Raw genomic sequence first — 18,739 nt, forward strand, 5'->3', positions numbered from 1 at the left:
GTGTGATTCCTTCCTATAAGATAAGCGTAATAAAATCACGACCTAGAGAGTGATTATGAAACAGTGTCCCTATCAATATGTTATAATGTTGCATGTGACGCGATCCAAGAGAGCACTGCGGTTTCTTTGTACAATGATGGCACTGTGGTAACATGATCTGTGATGGTACATTCTTAGGATAATGTGTTTATTACAATGAGGAGTCTGGTCCATCTTTCCTTTGTTATTAAGATGATAATATATGTGTCTTGATTTCCGGCTGCATAAATTTAAACAAAATCTATGTCAAAATCGAACACCCAAAACAAACATCACCTTAAAAAATATAGAATAAATATAAAGATGAGACTGAAAGATCTATGCCACAATGATACTACTCGAGATACAGTAAAACTACTCAGAAAAACAAAGATAAAAGTGAAGACTATCGATCTATACCCAAGCTAAAACAGTGCGTATTTGTTAAGACCCAACTCCAAAACAATCATTTCTAGCTCGATCGCTTCTCTTATGTATATCCCGAACCTTTATTAAACCAAAGCAATAATGAACAATTTTTTTTTCTCCGAGAGACAGAGAACATGTATATATATGATTTTAGCTAGAGATCGGAAGTCGAGGTAGAGCAAGAGAAATTGAGCAGATAATACATTTCCTTTTCATGAATGGTCATCACCTTTCGCGTGATGTACCTTATCGTTTGGTTTTAGGTTGGTCGTGCATGCATAACGCATATCCAAACTCTATAATCATTATCCTCTTGTTCTCGAAGCAGTAACAGCTTCAACTTCTTCAAAGAAAAAAAAAGAAGTTTGCAAAATGTCGAAATCGTTTGCATTTATAAACTATGTTAACTATATTTTACTTATAATTAAAAAGCTACATTCAACTGAACAAATCTTAACCATTATTTCACAAGAACCATTCAGATCTAGCTGCAGATTATAATTATTCATGCTAATGAAATAAATGTTGTAATCAAGAACATATGTATGAAGTATGAGACTAACAATAAATAATATAAAATAGTTAAAAGCAATATCAGTCTAGGAAGAATTTAATGGACTAACATTTTTGATGAACATGAACTGTATGCACATCGGTTTAGGAGTTTACATGAACAAATGGTTGGATATAAGAAATAGTTGAAACTTATCTCAATGCAAAACGCATAAAAATGGTAAAATAGTGCGTGTATATATATATATACACACACAATAACAAAAAACATGTTAATCTTATATATATATATAAAATAAGAAAACACATGTTAATCTTATATTATATTTAATGATTGAAACTTATCTTATTAATGCAAAACACTTAAAAATGTGGCCCGAAAAATATTTATAACTCGTGAAAAAAAACGAACCATATTATAGTGCACCATTAATAAAATTGGAAAATAATTTAAAGCATGATTTTCCTAATTGTATTTTCATGGATAAATACCACTTAGATGAAAACGGATCTTATGATGGTAATGCTTTCATCTCCATTTTTTCGTCATGTTGGCCTTGTGAAATTCTGTTGAATTCAAAATTAAATCAGATTTTGTTGGAAATTTTTTGGAGGTGTTTTGGGGTAAAAATCATATATACTGTGTATGTAATCCCTAATTAGAAATAATGTATATAAAGTATAAACTATGAGGTAAAAATGTCGATTAGAACTAAACAACGACCCCGTGGGAAAAAACTGAAACAAAGCTCGCTTGATCGCCACTCGCCGCCTAATTTATTTGTTTGTGCATAATTATATGGAAAATAAAAAACATATTATAGGGAGGCGACATGCGGAAAAATTTCTTTAATTTTTATTGTCTCTTTAAATCATGATTTAATCAAACTTCTCCATTCCTTTAAATTAACTTAAGGCACCCATCCATCAGACGAATAAGGCCATCAACCTGCAAAAGGTATTAGAGAGATACCAACGATTAGGAAGTAGAAATAAAAATAACTATTTCAGAAACAACACATGACTTGACACTGAGAAAATAGATTCGGGCATACCATGTAAGAAACATGACAGAAACTTCTGGTTTTTGTTCCTGGAGCTTGAACAGTCGACGTTTCACCTTTGTGGAAAAAAAAAACAGCTTCAGATAATTAGTTGAACTGCAGAATTATAAAATTCCATCAATCCCGATAAAAATACAACTTAGTGCATTAACCCAGAGCCCTTCTTCTTGTACTGAACTAGAATAATTGGACATAGTTACAGCTCCAACTCACAATTGACTATAAGAGATGAGAGCAGGGTCGTCTCTGACATTTAGACGATGTCGTGCGAAAGAACTCAGAAAAGCAAAGAAAAAAAAATACATATTTGGATTATTGTTGTCTCAATGAAATGTGCTTTATAACATGAAATCAAGGAATTTGTGACCTACAATCTTATTACATGGTCAAACTGGAGCATAAAGCACCGGAAATGAAATGCCTCTTAGATATACCGTAAATAAAATCGAGAAACTGGGAATTAGAAATGAAAACAAACGGATTTTAACAATCGCCTAAGGAGGAAAATCTGAGGACTAAGGTACATCCAGAAACATTGAAGTAGATAGCGGCTAGCCAATTACTCTTCACTTTTGAAATTATATGATGTTGCTTTTATCTCTCTAGGTAGTATATCCTGGATACATGCATTAACGCAAGAAAAATGCTAAGACAAAAAAAACAACACGCAAAGAAAGAAAAATTATTCTTTGGATCATTTTGATACCTCTTGTTTACACCTGCACATGTATCAAAATAGGGCACTAAGAGTCCTATGATTCAGTAAAACGGTATGAGCCGAAATAACATTACATCATGGAGACAGATGATATGAAATTCACTTGGTAATTGCAATTCCTTAACTCAACTCCAGTAATTGATCAGCGTTCAACCATCAGCACTCAATCAACTAAAATCGAGTTCAACATGCTTATTGAGTTTAACATTCTAATCGATTTTAACATGCTTGATACCACAAAGTACAAACATGTGAAACCAAAAAATACCGGGTCGACAAAGTACAAGCCAACACAATAGGTTCAAAAATCATCTGCCTTGTGCAAGAGCACAAGTTGACGGGCTCCGAAACCGGGCCTATATAAGATAAAAACATATTGAACAAGCTATGAAACAAAATTGTGAAGTTACCTTAGTGCTTGAGCAATGAAATTGCTGACAACACGTCTATCATCAATATTCATGCAAGGTCCATACGTATGATTAGCAATGCGGATTTCTGTTACAGAACCAAAAATTCAAGAAAGTGAGGAAGAGCAATAATATGTGTAATAGTTGTACTATAAGTAACTAGATTTCTACTCGTGCTACGCACCGGGTATCTTTTTACTTTTAACTAGGCATGGGTGGGGCTTCGCACCGCCCGGTGGCGATGCTTTTTCGACTTGGTCTGCTAAGGTTTCTTCTCGTCCTTTGATGATGTATTTTTTATTTGATGTGGAGGAGCGAATACATTAAATAGGTTGAGAAAATATAGGAAATATATGCCGAATTTATTAAATTTTTTCTTTTATTTTCGTAGATATTTATTCTTTTCCTTTTATTTTCGCATAGAATATATGTCAAATATGTGGTGTTTTTTCTTCTTCTTATAGCTATAAATTTGGAAAAAAAAAGTCTTAATAGATATTCGAATTCCAAATCGAATTTGGACTTTCATAAAATTCCAAACACGTTAAGTTAAATTTTTCTTTTAAGTTCGTAATTTTTAAACCAATTATAGGTTGCCAAGTGAACATGAAACTTCATGTCAAGAATTTCCAGAATGTAAGTATTGAGAGCAGTTTCTCTATCTCGGTTTTAGAAATGCTAGTTTTCCTATATTTTTCAAGCTAAATCGGATCATATGTGCATTTGTATAAACCGATTATTGTCGGTGAAAATTAAAATTTTTTCATGTCTTTAATCGGATGTTATTTACCTTCGATAAGTGAAAAGACGAGGGTACCCAAATATACCTCAACCTAAAATTTTTCCATTTATAAGTCCTTTACCGAAAGTGATTGTCTATGGAATGAGTCGAGATAATACAACGAATAGGTTCACACTTTGTGTGATCGTCTATGGATACGACATCGAGACAAATTTTTCCACCTATAAGTCATTTATCGAAAGTGATTTTCTATGGACTGAGTCGAGACAATACAACGAATCGGTTCACACTTCGTGTGATCGTCTATGGATACGAGATCAAGACAATACGACAACAATATAACTTGCGCGATTGACTATGGATACAAGATTGAGACAATACAACAACGAATTATGATTACTTGATTATAAGTTCGGACTTAACCAAACTCGATAGGATTGATATCAAGTAATTACGGAATTAATGTTTGTGTAATTTACTTTAAATTATTATAAGCATAATTATAATTGCGGAAAATAAAAGTAAATGACATAGCAAGATTTTTTTAACGAAGAAACCGCGTTTGCAGAAAAACCCCGGGACCTTGTCCAGAATTGAATACTCTCAGAATTAAGCCGCTATACAAAATATAAACCAACTTCGTAGGGAGACAGATTGATCCTTTTATAGGCTTGTCTGTGTGAGACAGACACGTTTATTGTTAAATCCTGCGCTTTTGGGTCGTAGAAACTCTTAGTTGTGGATGAGATCAACTAAGGGAATCAAGTGCGCAGTATTCTGTTGGGATCAGAGGCGTAGGGAGTACAACTGTACCTTGGATCAGTGGGAGACTGATTGGGGTTCAAATACAGTCCAGTCCGAAGTTAGCTTGGAGTAGGATAGTGTCTGTAGCGGATTAATACAATGTGTGTTCATTCTGGACTAGGTCCCGGAGTTTTTCTCGATTTGCGGTTTCCTCGTTAACAAAATTTCTGGTGTTTGTGTTATTTCAGTTTCTGCATTATATTGTTTTATCTTTATAATTGAAATAATACAGGTTGTGCGTTGGATCATCAATTAGAGTAACCCAACCTTTGGTTGTTAATTGTCATTGATCGATCCTTGGATATTGGTCTTTGGTACCATCCAAGTTATTCCCTGTGTTTGATTAAATACTCGCTGATTTCTATTAGCTTGAGTAAATCAAAACAAGATAGAGATATTAACTCCTTGAGATACTTTTACCTAGATTGAGTATGACTGTCTAGTTGATTCTCCAGAAAGTATTTCGGAGTTAGTCCGTACAGATTGCTAAGCGAAATATTGTGTGGTGTTGTTAGACCCCCGCTTTTTCAATCTATCTCATCAATCAGGTATGTGTAAGATCACCTCCATAAGGGAGTTTTTAATCTGTTTTTTCAATTTAGTTATGGTTAAGATTTGTTAGTGTGTTTTCTTTTCTTTTTTTCTTATTTTTTTTTTGAAAATGAATGAATAAATATAGATCATAACACAATATATGAAACACCATCTTGAGGAAACAACAGTCCATTTGAATTTAAAATGTTCAATTTTGAGGAGATGATTTTATTTTTGCTGGGGAAGGAGCAATGGGTTTAGAGTATTCTCCAAATATAGCCTTCAAGAAAACATTAAGGTGGACTTACGGAAATTATGTAACTACAAAAACAATTGTCGTATATTTTCATCAGAAATTTCCCTCTCTTACACTGTTGTTTAGAAATCAAAATATACACATCATGTCATATTAAGTTTATTCTAACGGACATTTATTAACTTTGTACAAGCAAATTAATAATATGGTCGATCATTGATGCCTAAAACATTATGTGGTAAAGTTCAATCAGGCGATGATAATGCTAGTCAACTTTCCTATATAGAAGACTTATTACACTGTTTCATAGAAATTTTCAATGTTGTGAATGGAGTTCCCCAAGATCACGGATGATATTTTTGTTTTTGGCGAGTTTGCACATGACACTTTAATCTCCACAAATAATTTGATTTTGGGAGTCATATAACGAGGGTTGTTATTCAAAATGTGGATGATAATGGGACCATCCGTCATCTAATTAACTAATCACAATAATTTAATTTATGATAACCGACACTAATGTCGGAATACATGATGTTTTTAGAATTTTATTGATGCACATGCCCTTTTATTAGACATAAAAGTATCTGCACTATTTTTCTTTTAGAGCTTATGTAACCGTTGTTAGTGTGCGTTTCTTAGTTGGCAACACAAACAAGACATCCTCATTCTAATTTTTTCTTAAGTTAAGGAGGAAAAAATAATTTATCTCCAATGGTGTTGTTTGTGATGTAATCTTATTTTTAGTAATTTTAGGATTTTATTAGAGCCAAAAATGGTTATATAATTATATTAGAGTTAATTTTAGCTAAGGAAAAACTTACTAGGCTAGCTTGACATCCTCAAGGTGAATGTCTAACCTAGCAAAGATTAAGCCATGTCATCGTCTTCATATCTATTTAAGAAGTTGAGGCTGGAGAAGAATTTTAGGGAAAATAAATGTCTATCTTATATAGATTTTAATATTTATCTTCACATACATTCCATTGGAGAACCTCTTAGAGAAGTGTATACAAAAATGACATCCTTAAAACTCAAGAGGTTACAGATAAATGTCTAAATTATTTTTGATTTTACAAAAAAATTTATCGGAATTTGATCAACGTCGTCGTCATCCACATTCAACGTTGTCGTCTACAGATAAATATCGAATTGAATGTGGATGCTGCCTTCGATAACTTAAAGGCAGGATGGGTTGTTGTGGGTAGAGACTCTGGAGTAAACTTTAAAGGTTGTGGAACTAAATCCCATGATGTGTTGAGTCTTATTGAAGCCGAAACAAAAGACGTTCTATTAGCAACTGATTTTGCAGTGGTAGCTGACCTACAAAGAGTAATAATATAAATTGATGCCGAGAAGGTGGTCAAGATTGTGATCGAGGAAAATGCTTCCACAAAATCCCATGATATGAGTAAAGATCCAAACTACTTGTTCTAGAGAAATAACAACTAAGTGGAAGCCACCGGAAGACAATTGGATCAGATCGAATGTGAAGGATACCTTCGATAACTTCTAGGCAGGATGGGTAATTGTGGCTAGAGACTCCATAGTAAAATTTAAAGGTTGTGGAACTAAAACCTATGATATGCCGAGTCCTATTGAAGCCGAAGCAATAACTGTTATATTAGCAGCTGATTTTGTAGTTGTAACCGGCCTGCAAAGAGTAATAATAGAATTTGATGCCGAGAAGGTGATCTAGATGCTGACCGAGAAAAAGCTCACATCCTATGGAGAATTCGCGAGTCAATATTTCAAATCAGAGCTCAGACAAGGAAAGCGACCAAGGTCAAGTTTGTTTTCAACAAAAGAGATTAGAATGCCGTAAGCTACACTCTAGCTAAGTATGCTTTATCCCACCATTCTAATATGTGATAACTCCTTAAATTTCTCCTTTTATACCTCGTATTTTATTCAATATGATATCTCTGTTATCTAGCAAACGGAAAAAAAGCCCAATAAATAGATGCAATTACCAGTTTTACCAAATCAGAGCAGAGCTCAGACAAGAAAAGTGACCAAGACCAAGTTTGTTTTCAGCAAAAGAGATTAGAATGTCATAGGCCACACTCTAGCTATGTATGTTTTGTGTTACCCTTCTAATATGTGGTGGTTCTCCTCATATCTCCCTTCTATGGCTATTTAGTTTCATTTTCTTTTCCTTTTAGCAAAAGGAAATCAAGTAAGAAAAAGAGAAAAAACACAAGAAGTAGATGCAATTATCTAACCCCTCGAAAGATGCAAGGGTTCAATTCCCGAACCTTATAATTGCTATTAGTATTTAGGCGCCGCTGACTAACGCCTGTAATGACCCGTACAAAAAAATGCGACTACCACGAGGTCCACGACTACATGCGCCGCAATAAGCTACAACTACGAACACAAAGGTAAGAAGACCTGCCGCTGAACAAAATAAAATAATCCATGCAGAAGAAACAAAAGCATCGTTTTGGGATCTAAAAAGGATTTTTTTTTACCAATTATTGAAACTGAAAAAAGTTATAGGTAAAAAAAAGTAAAAAAAATAAATCATAATTAATCTTTCTGAATCTGAAAACAAACAACAGCAACAACAACAAGGTATGATCTTTTCGACACGTTGAATCTCAAATTCAGTTTCTCTATTTTGTTTTTATTATTATATCACCGCATTCCAGATCTTCCAGAGAATTCTTCTGTTGAGTTTCATCTTCTTTTCTCAAATCCCAGAATTATCATGATCATAGGAAAAAGAATTGAGATTTGAGAACTGCATTTGTGTGTAGATTAATAAGAATTTCTTTGAAATGCAACAATTTTTGATCAATCGTGTGAATTTTTCCTATAATAGATGAAATTTGGGTTAATGAGCTTAGTGGGGCAATTGTAATTTTAGGGTTTTGTTTTCGCAGGTGGATAATTTTTGAATGCAGCTGAAAGGAATACAATTTAAGCTTAGGGGTTTAGAACTGGGGACTATTATGTTAGGTTTTTTCCAAGACATTTGATAAGTATAGAGGGAGCAGCAAAGAATTGGTCCTGGGGTTGGTGATGATGCAGAGTAGCACCCCAGATAGTGGTGGTGATTATGTTGTGAAACTTGAACAAGTTCCACGCTGGAGTAATGCAGAACAGAGGTTATCTTTGGCAATTCAGGATGATGATTCTTCTCCATTGTATCCAAATTTGTATTCAAAGGATCCTCTTACCTCGCCTCCAGGGGTAGATAGTGGAGGTAATGGGGCATCGTCGAGGTTTCTTGTTAATCATGATGTTAATTCGAAGATTTATTTGTGGCGGGGTGACCCTTGGAATCTTGAGGTTGATGCTGTTGTCAACTCCACTAATGAGGTATGTCGATAAGAAGCTTGGTAAATTGGTGTTTCAGTTTTCCGATTTTTGTGCATGTTGAATCAATCATGTGTGGCGTATTATCTTTCACATTATTGATGCTGTGTTTGATTTATGAGGAGATTTAGTCTCTAACTGTGCATAGAAAAGTCAACCGTCATATGCTTGAAATTTGAGTTCAATTCAGATCCTCATATCTTTAAGTGTGTGATTCACAGAATTTGGATGAAGCACACGGTAGCCCTGGTTTGTATGCTGCTGCTGGTCCTGGTTTGGCCGAAGAATGTGCAGCATTGGTAATTTACCTTCTGGCTAATTTTGAGATACAATTTCAATTCAAATCTACTTAGTTCAATTCTATGTTTGACTTGAATCGGGAGATATTAGTTACTGCATGGGCATAAGGTGTTGGATAAACATGGTGTACTGCACTTTCCTTATAGTTATTGCTGTTGAGCAGCAAAAGGACATCCGGATTAACATTCTTACTTATACCCATTAATACTTTCCGTCTGATATGCAATCCTTCATATGTAGTTTCTCCTCGTCCCGTAGCAAAACTATTGAAATGTTCTGAAGAGAGGAAAATTAGTCGCTTAAGTAAAACGTATGGGCTACGCTGCAGCGTCCCCTCAGAAGTTTTTCTACACATATGATGCCATTAGATCTTAAGAAACCAAGTGGGATCATTGAATCAGGGTGTAAATCCTAAGTAGTTATATGTCATTCACACTGTGGTCTTCTAAATAAATCACCCTCACAAAAATTTAACCCTTACATAAATCACCCTCCTATCACAGATTAACAGTTTCAAATACAGACTGAAACTTAAGGGTGGAATGAGTAACCCATATGGTTTTCTGTGTTGTGCTTGCTTTGGGTTGCTAAAGAAGCTTATCCTGTAAACTGATTCATGCCTTCATTTATTTACAGGGTGGATGTCGAACAGGCATGGCTAAAATTACCAACGCGTACGATCTTCCGGCTACGTAGGTTTCTTGGTGTTTTTGTGTGATTGACATTATTGACTGAGCGAAACAAAAGTGTGATTAACATTAATAACCTGCATGCCTGAGATCCTTAACTTCTAAGCTCTGATAGTATCTGTAAAATTCTTTCATGTAAGAACTGATTCATTCTTTAGATTCGTCTAGCAATAGTATCTTATAAAATTTATTTTTAAATAGGTTATGAGAATTATCATGCATGCTAAAAGAGGAAGTGTTACATTGATCCTGACTAGAAGAAAGCAGCTTCTGTATAGATCAGATAATTCTGTGTACATGTCATGATTTTAAATGCACCAACCTTGACAATCATTTAACAATCATTTTTATTATTATTGTTTTTTCCTTTCATGTTGAGGCATTAACACATTCATGTTGTAACCTGAACCTTGTATGTTGCACTATTTCTCAGGAGGGTTATACACACTGTGGGCCCCAAATATGCAGTCAAGTATCACACCGCAGCGGAGAATGCTCTTAGTCACTGCTACCGTTCTTGTCTGGAGCTTCTTATTGAAAACGATCTTCAAAGGTCTTTGTGTGGCAGATGGTTTATCCATTGATGATTCTTTTTTGTTGGTCCTACAGTTTATGTGGACAGAAACTTAACGTACTGACATACTTGATGCAGCATTGCTGTTGGCTGTATATACAAGGAGGCTAAGAATTACCCTCGCGAACCAGCTGCTCATGTGGCAATAAGTAAAACATCTCTCTAGAGTCTCTTACTGTTTTTTAACTCATTCTTTGGAGATTCTCTATATATTTATGTAGTTTTATCACTCATCTCTCATATGCAATATTCAGGGACGGTGCGACGATTTCTTGAAAAGCAGAAAGAGAAAATCACGGCTGTTGTTTTTTGTACTACCACGTCAGCTGATACTGAGATATATAAAAGGTACTCTTCCATTTTATTTTTATTTTCCTAACTGCAACTGGGGTCTTATTTCTTTGCTGACATTTTACCATTAAACAGGTTGCTTCCACTTTACTTCCCTCGAGATAAATTAGAGGAGGAGGTTGCAGTGACAAAGCTTCCTGCTGATGTCGGAGATGAGAATGGTGAAACAATCATTTATGAACGCAAAATCAGAATAAAACCTTTACCCGCCGTCACAAAGACTGCCCCTACGACTCCAACTGCTCCAGTGGATCTTCCTGTCAGTGATAATGGATTGAAAATAAGACGGTTAGTGAGAATATTTTTTCACTCTTTCTAAATTGCGAAATTTTTCCTTGGTTGCCACAGAGGATTGCGTTTCCTTTCCTACATATATTTCTTACTCGAATATGCTATGTTATCAGGAGCTCGTCCTTTTTAGATACCTACTTGGATCCTGCATTCATGTCCATAAGCAGAGATCCAGATGAGAGACATAGAGAGCAGAGGGAAAAAGCAGCAGCTCAAGCAAAGGGTGGTTTTAATTGTGGTAAGTTGCTTGGATTTGGTGAGCTTGGTGGTCCCTCTTTATCTGCTGTTGAGGAATACTCGCTTCACTCCAGATATCTAGCAAAAGCAAATTCTCTCAGTCTTTCTGAAATTGCAGAAATGAGAATTGTGTAAGTTTATCAGCACTGCATTATGTTTTCATATGTTAGGTTACCCCATCAAAGATTTTGACTTTCGTTGGCATTTCATTGATCAGAATCTGCATTGTAGCAGTTGGGAATAACAATTTTTATTACCTCAGCTATCTTATTTCATTTAAAATTTAAAATCTCACTTCTTCTGTGTTCTCACCTAGTATTCTTCTATTGGTATATTAGTTATCGTGGCGGTGTAGACTGTGAAGGCCGCCCTGTAATGGTTGTTGTAGGAGCCCACTTTCTACTGCGATGTCTCGATCTGGAGCGCTTTGTGCTCTATGTAGTAAAGGTAAAAATTATCTGTTTCATCCATGTAGCGCGTTATTAGTCTCTTATTACTGCCTTCTTGCATATAAATCAACTCAAGAGCTAATGATTTATTTTTCTTTATAATCAGGAGTTTGAACCTCTGATACAGAAGCCTTATTCCATTGTCTACTTTCACTCTGCAGCATCTTTGCAGCTGTAAGTATGCTAGCCATTACTGATTTCAATTGGTTTTCGAACGTAAAAAATGTTTATTGTGATATGTCTTTGTTTTATCGATCTTTCGTTAAAGAGTTGCTAGATAACTGTTATGTCAACTTGTTTATATTTTATTTATTTTTTAAATTCCTGGTGTTGGCTTTTTGCGGTATGTGCAACAAATGAACGAATCTTAAGCCTAATCCTCTTTAGACTAAGTTAAGCCAGATTAGTAGTAATCCGTATTAAGTTGTGTTTTTAATCATCCACTAAAGACTAGCTTAAGGTTAAGGCTAGATAAGTTAAAGATTAATAGTGAACTATCCCATGTTGTCATGAGGTGTGTCTCTCTCATTCGGGATGCAAAGGTTAGAGTCATGTGGCCAGCATGACAAAGACTCTCTTCATCTTCCAATAAAAAAGAGAATCAGTTTTATCAGCATTGAAGCACGAGGAAAAGAGAAGTGGAACTCCAGGTCATCAACTTATTAGTAGAGAGATTACAATGCTGTTCATGAATCTGTACGTTTTCATTGCTAGACGGAGTGTTGCAAAAGTGATGCTTTAAGTGTGATAAAAGAGTTTTAATGAGATTAAGTGAGCTCAGAACATGTTAATACTAGTCTAGGGTCAGATTCATTTTCAAGATGTGGTTAAGTTAACATCGTGTTTAGGACTTGGTAATGATGATTAAAGAGCTGAAAATCTACCACCTGTTTCTTAATTTCTCATCTCAACATCATTTCTTGCTGATGAATTTTCAATTTGGACTTGACAGTCGACCAGATTTGGGATGGATGAGACGTTTACAACAAATTCTTGGTCGGAAACACCAGCGTAATCTGCATGTAAGCACACATTTCTTCAACTTTCCTGTTTAAAGTATACATTCTTTCACACAGGAAATTCGATATCTTACGTATTTATATACAGGCGATATATGTACTCCACCCAACATTAGGGTTGAAGACTGCAATTCTTGGCTTGCAACTGTTTGTAGATGGCGAGGTAAGTGATGGCATCTCACCCATGTACCTCAAGTGTATGGTAGAATTTTAGGAACCAAATCCTTCTCTGTCGGTATCAATCTGCTATAAAACCTCAGCCTTAGATTTTTCCCTTGTTATTTAGGTGTGGAGGAAAGTCGTTTATGTTGATAGGCTTCTGCAGCTGTTCAAACACGTTCCCCGTGAGCAGTTATCTATTCCAGACTTTGTTTTCCAGTTGAGTTCTTCTCGCATCCTTTTTTCTTAACAATATAGTATAAGCAGAATGAGTTTTGCGGGTTTCAGTGCTAATGGTATATGTATGGTTCAACACAGGCATGATCTAGAAGTAAACGGAGGGAAGGGTCTTATTGTTGATCCAAGAACAAAATATGTATATCAACGACCTCACGAACAGTGATACAATGCGGAACTACACCGGTTTTGTTTTATAATGTAATAATTTGTTTCTTCTTTTCTTTTTTCTCTTGTGGATGAGGAGAGGTCTATTTTCTTAGTTTTTTTTTTTTTTTTTGTGTGTACAGTAGTTGACATTTCCATGTTATCATCTTGTTTCCTTTCTCTGTAATTAAACTTGTCTGTAATCCAATGTAAAATGAGAATCAACATACGAATCAGCATACCTAAGAGTATAATAGAAACTGGAAATTTGTTCCATGATAGATTCCGTTAGGCAAGTCAGGACAGGCTTCTAAAACTAGGGAAGGTTTCCTTTTCTGATCTCTTTTCCCTATACCTTCCAGTGGGTTTCCTTTTCTTGGCTATTTTTCGCTATAAATAAGATTTCCTCAGTTCCTCTTTTTATGAGCTCGGAGCCCAGTCCAAATTTGATGAAAAAACTGGAGCTGCTCCTGTCAATGGAGCTCATGACGCTGCTAAGCTTGCAGGTTTGCTTGACAACTTCATTAAGAAGTTTGTCCAGTGCTATGGATGTGGGAACCCTGAGACTGAGGTTATTATTACCAAAACCAAGATGATCCAACTGAAATGTGCTGCCTGTGGTTTTGTTTCTGATGTTGACATGAGGGACAAGCTGACAGCTTTCATAGTGAAGAATCCGCCTGCGCAGAAGGGAGGAAAAGATAAGAACAAGGCAACGCGGAGGGCTGAGAAAGAAAGACTAAAAGAAGGCGAGGCAGCTGATGACAATGTTGCACATGAGGAGAAAGAGGAGGTAGATGATGGTGTTCAGTGGGCTACTGATACATCACTGGAAGCAGCTAAAAAACGTATCCAGGAACAATTGAGTGCTGTCACAGCTGACATGGTTATGCTTACCACAGCTGAGGCTGAAATGGAAAAGCCTAAACCTGCTGCAAAGAAAGTGGTTTCTGCAGCTACTAATGGTTCAGCTGGTGCAGCGAATGATGAACCTGAAGCAAAATTTCGCGCTGTACATGAGAACAGCAAGTCAGCTAATGGCATTCATGCTCACAAACAACTAGTTGAGAAGGTCCAAGGAAATCTGATGGGTTGCGGTGGTGGACAGTTGAAATCCTTTTTAGGATCTCTGTACGGCGGCTCTAGTTCCCCACAGTATGTCATGAATTGACGCACTTTTTGGAGGTGTTGTACACAATGGGTTTTCCAAGGAAGTGTCAAAGAAGAAGATGCAATATGGTTCACCTTGGCACGTCCAGTAGATGGCCAATTGTGGTTGACTTGAATATGTGTTGCTCTTCAGGGGACAAATTCTTCTGTGCTTTTACAGTTTTACTAGTAACCTCGTGCTTGAGGAAGTAGTTACTTTGCACGGTCAACAGGTGACCGTCCAAATCCACTGCCACCCGAGGCTACTTTAAACTTTTTAACGTCCCGTGACGTTGCCAATTCTAGGGACATAGACGGTATTACAATGGTCATATCTCGCCCTTGTGGTTCAGACTGTTAGTGTTGGAATTGACCAAGACTCTAGTGGGGACGTTCAACATGGTATTTTCTTAAAATTCTTTTTTTGGCAAATTTACTCACACTATAACTTCAGCTATCACTGAACTTGGGAACGTTTAAACATGAATTGAAATATGTTGATTGTCTCAAAGAAAAAAAAAAGAAAATAATAAAAAAACTAAAATCGGTTTCATACCTATCGATCATGTCCTATAAATTTCCGACCAGTTTTTGAATTAAACCAACAACCGAGACTAACCATTTCAAAATCAAAGAATCGACAGAGAAAGAGACTAGGTGAAGTTTAAAAATAATAAGGAATACGATGGAATTAGGTTAAATATCAGCATAAAGACCCGACAAGCAAAAGACGGATTGTTCTATTGGGACAAATGATGCTCAAAGTCAAAGATAAAAATAAATGAATTAAAAGATAATAAAGAGAAATAACTAAAAAGAATAACCCCGTATAAATAAACTATTAAGAGAAAACTACGGGTTCGGGTTCCACGAGATGGATTATGTAAACATCAATTTCATCTCTAGAAAATATTCATATTATCACTCTCATATCTTAGATTGATTGAGAGTGACACTGAAGGAATCGTATAAACAATCAATAAAAAAGGATTTTCATGGGAATCATAGAATTCAAGCTTGGTTATCTGATATAGAACACCTAATGTCTAGGTTTAAGAGAATTGTCTTTAGCTTTGTTAATCGCACCAGCAATGGGGTTGCCCATAACGTAGCCTAATGGGCAAAAACAAATAAAACCTGTATGACTTGGTCCTCATCCTCAATTTGGCTTTTACCATCCCTAAGCGCTGACCATAGTCTATCAACACCCGTGGAGGAGATGCATTAAGGTTTTTGTCATAATTTTGCTTATAAAAAATTTTAAGAAAAAAATCAGAGATTTTTTTTTGAAGCATGCATTTTACTAACGAAGATTAAGTTACAATTTGGCGTGGGTATGTGGTGCCCACGGAGTCATGATAAATAATTTGACTAATAAAAATTGGGATTGCTTGGTCTCAAATTTTGGTTGACAATATTTCCAGTTTGGCTTCCATCCGCCGCATGATTGGCTAAACCATATGCGGCTTGATTTTCTTCTCTGTAGTTGTGCCGTATAGCAGCTTGCGGAATCTGTTGTATCCTAGTCTTTATTTCCTCAATCATCCCAGAGATATACCAAGGGGGGGGGGGGGGGGGGGGAGTAGGGGATGTGATAAAGCGCAGAAGGTTCTCTAAGTCTGTCTCGAAGATAAGTTTTGTCAACAACTGAGTTTATTGCCTACTTTTGAATTAGGCTGCTCCATAAGTGTTAATCTTAATCCAGTTCATGTTCGGCGTGGACCATCCTATCGATATTTTTGAGATCCTTTTGGTGTTTCTTGAGTGGTTGAGTATTAGTGAATCTCCCGGTAGGACCGGAGGTAAGGACTGTAGCGCTGCTCAATATTCTTGTTGTTGTTTTTGATCCCAAGCTAAGTGTTGTTGTTGTTTGTTTTTGACGGTAAACTAGTTCGTTCCTAGCTAGCCATAAGGTCCAGAAAATAAAACAGAAAGTAGAGATAACAGATGTTGGATATGGTTGTTGTAGGATTTGAGAGATGGTTGTATGAGGTGTTAAAGCAAATGCGGCGGCGATGTTGGTGTTTGGTGTGTGGTTGAGTTTTGAATAAGTAAAGTGTTCCAAGATGTAGTTGTCGTTGGACAGTGAATTATCAGGTGAGTTGTTGATTCTGGATGAATATTACATCTGGGGCAAATGTCTGAATTGGTTAAATGGATATGATGAAGAAGAGTGAAGGTTGGTAATCCTTCATTGGTTGATTTCCAAAAGAAAAGATGAATTTAGTGGACACGGTAAAGTCCATAGGTATTTGGTGGGCGGGAGGGAAGTATGGTTAGGTTGATTTTGGGTTAGACATTTGTATCCCGATGAAGTAGTGTATTTTTCGGATTTCAAATGTGGCCAAATAATTTTGTCTTGGGGGCTATGTTTGGGGAGGTGGATGTTTATAATTTTTTGGGATACATGATTGGGTAGAGTGTTTGATTTTTCCTGGTTCCAGTTGTGAGAGATTGGATCAATGATATCAGCTACATTTAGGATCGGGTAACATTAATTTGGGTCTTGGTTTGGTGAATATGGGATCCAATTGGCTTCTATTGGTATTATACCCCATTTCCAACACGATGAAATATTAGTTGTTGCATGGCAAGGACGATTGACGCCAATTGTCTCCATTGGGGGCTAAAGGAAGAAGGTATGGTATCAATGCCTTGTAGAATTGGTTGTTGATCAAGTTTTCGTTGAAGAGACTTCCACAAATTGAGTTAGGTTGATCGTGCAAACTCCAAATTATTTTCATGAAAAGAGCCTTGTTATGATACTAATTTTCCGTATACCTAATCCTCATTTAGATATCGGTGTTGTTACCTTGTCCCAACCTATAGGATGAAGCTTTTTAACTGAAGAACCATGTCCCGTGAAGAAATTTCTGGTGATACGATCTATTTGTTTGTGAATATTGACAGGGAGTTTTTGCGTTTGAATAAGATAGTTTGAGGTCGGAATCAGGGAGGTTTTAATGAGTATGACTCTTCCAGCTTGGGTTAGGAATTTTGTCATCCATCTTTTAGATTTTCGACTAATCTTTGTAGGAGTGGATCAAAGGTGTGGTTAGATGCTCTTCCTTGCTTGAACTCAACTCCTAGATAGATTGGAGGTTTTGATGTTGCCATTATATCGAAGATTTGCTGAAGATTACTAACTTCGACCGGATCCAGTCGTGGGTGATGAATGATTACTGATTTGGATGTATTAATTACCTATCCAGACGAAGTGCCATAATAGTGAAGTAGATTCTTGAGGTGGAGATTTCTCTTAGCAGAGGCTTTATAGGTGATCAGAAGATCATCATCATATATTAAATGAATAATGGCTTGTGCTTTTTTTTTGATATGTTAATACCTTGAACCAACTTCTGATTTTGAAGGTTTCCCAAATTCGTAGATAATATCTCCGCACATATTATGAATATGTATGATGATAGTGTGTCTCACTGTCTAATTCCTCTAGTTGGACTGATATATCCATGTGGTGTACCATTTATGTTGATTGAGTATGTAACAGTTGCGACACATAACATAATATAATATATAAAGATTGTTGGAAATCCCAGCTTGGTGAAATCGGCCTTGATGAGTCCCCAATCTAAGCTGTCATAGGCTTTTTGGATATCTAGTTTGAGTGCTATTTTAGGGTCCTTGGTGAGGCTTGAGGTTTTTATATGATGAAACAACTCTCCAGCGATTGCTATGTTATCATGAATTGATCTTTACGGTACGAAGGCACTTTGATAAGGTTTTATTATAAAGGGAAGTAAGGGTCTAATTCGATTAACTAGAATTTTTGAAATAATTATGTGAGTAACGTTGCATAGCCCTATGGGTATGAATTGAGAAGGTTTGGATGGCTAATATACTTTAGGTATTAGTGTCAAGTTTGTGTGATTCATGAGTGGATGGATATTAAGATCTTTGAAAAAACTTTGAATCATAGCAATCAATTGGGGATGAGTTATTTCCCAGAAAACTTTGAAAAACTTACTGGTGTAACCATCTGGACTCATAGCACTCTTGGAGTTTACGGAGAATAGGGCTTGTTTGATTTCCTCCGCAGTTACTTCTTTAGTTAGCATGTCCATTTTTCTTGGAGATAATCAGGGATTGATATCTTTGAAAATCTCTTTAGCTACGACTGTAGGTTGAACCGTATATTGTTCACAGTAATGGTTAAGAATGAGTTGAATCACATCTTCTTTCTTATTAATTCAAATGTTTTGTGAATCTTGAAGTTGTTGTATATTGTTGCAGGCTCGATGAATGGTTTCTTTAGTGTGAAAGAAGGTTTTGTTGAGATCTCTTGATTGTAGCCATTGAATTCTGGA

The 18,739-nt window shown here is 36.0% G+C and overlaps 1 protein-coding gene and 1 pseudogene across 3 annotated transcripts; both read left to right on the plus strand.

Moving 5' to 3' along the window:
* The first annotated feature begins 7,903 nt into the window (after positions 1 to 7,903).
* Positions 7,904 to 13,546, plus strand: LOC113343133 (protein GDAP2 homolog). Of its 3 annotated transcripts, none has more exons than XM_026587433.1 (15): positions 7,904 to 8,065; positions 8,377 to 8,815; positions 9,034 to 9,111; positions 9,749 to 9,786; positions 10,235 to 10,354; positions 10,454 to 10,524; positions 10,630 to 10,723; positions 10,802 to 11,014; positions 11,131 to 11,385; positions 11,593 to 11,701; positions 11,810 to 11,877; positions 12,656 to 12,725; positions 12,811 to 12,885; positions 13,009 to 13,100; positions 13,200 to 13,546. In XM_026587433.1, the coding sequence occupies exons 2-15, from the start codon at positions 8,516 to 8,518 to the stop codon at positions 13,282 to 13,284; spliced, it is 1,668 nt and encodes a 555-aa protein (XP_026443218.1). In that variant the 5' UTR covers positions 7,904 to 8,065; positions 8,377 to 8,515; the 3' UTR covers positions 13,285 to 13,546. The 3 variants fall into 3 exon arrangements, with proteins under 3 accessions (XP_026443218.1, XP_026443216.1, XP_026443217.1); XM_026587431.1 differs by having other exon boundaries at positions 7,905 to 8,065; positions 9,749 to 9,804; XM_026587432.1 differs by lacking the exon at positions 7,904 to 8,065 and adding an exon at positions 8,116 to 8,162 and having other exon boundaries at positions 9,749 to 9,804.
* On the plus strand, positions 13,541 to 14,527 carry LOC113343117 (annotated as a pseudogene).
* Positions 14,528 to 18,739: the final 4,212 nt, after the last annotated feature.

Source organism: Papaver somniferum, unplaced genomic scaffold (assembly GCF_003573695.1).
Source record: "Papaver somniferum cultivar HN1 unplaced genomic scaffold, ASM357369v1 unplaced-scaffold_54, whole genome shotgun sequence".
Lineage (NCBI taxonomy): Eukaryota > Viridiplantae > Streptophyta > Magnoliopsida > Ranunculales > Papaveraceae > Papaver > Papaver somniferum.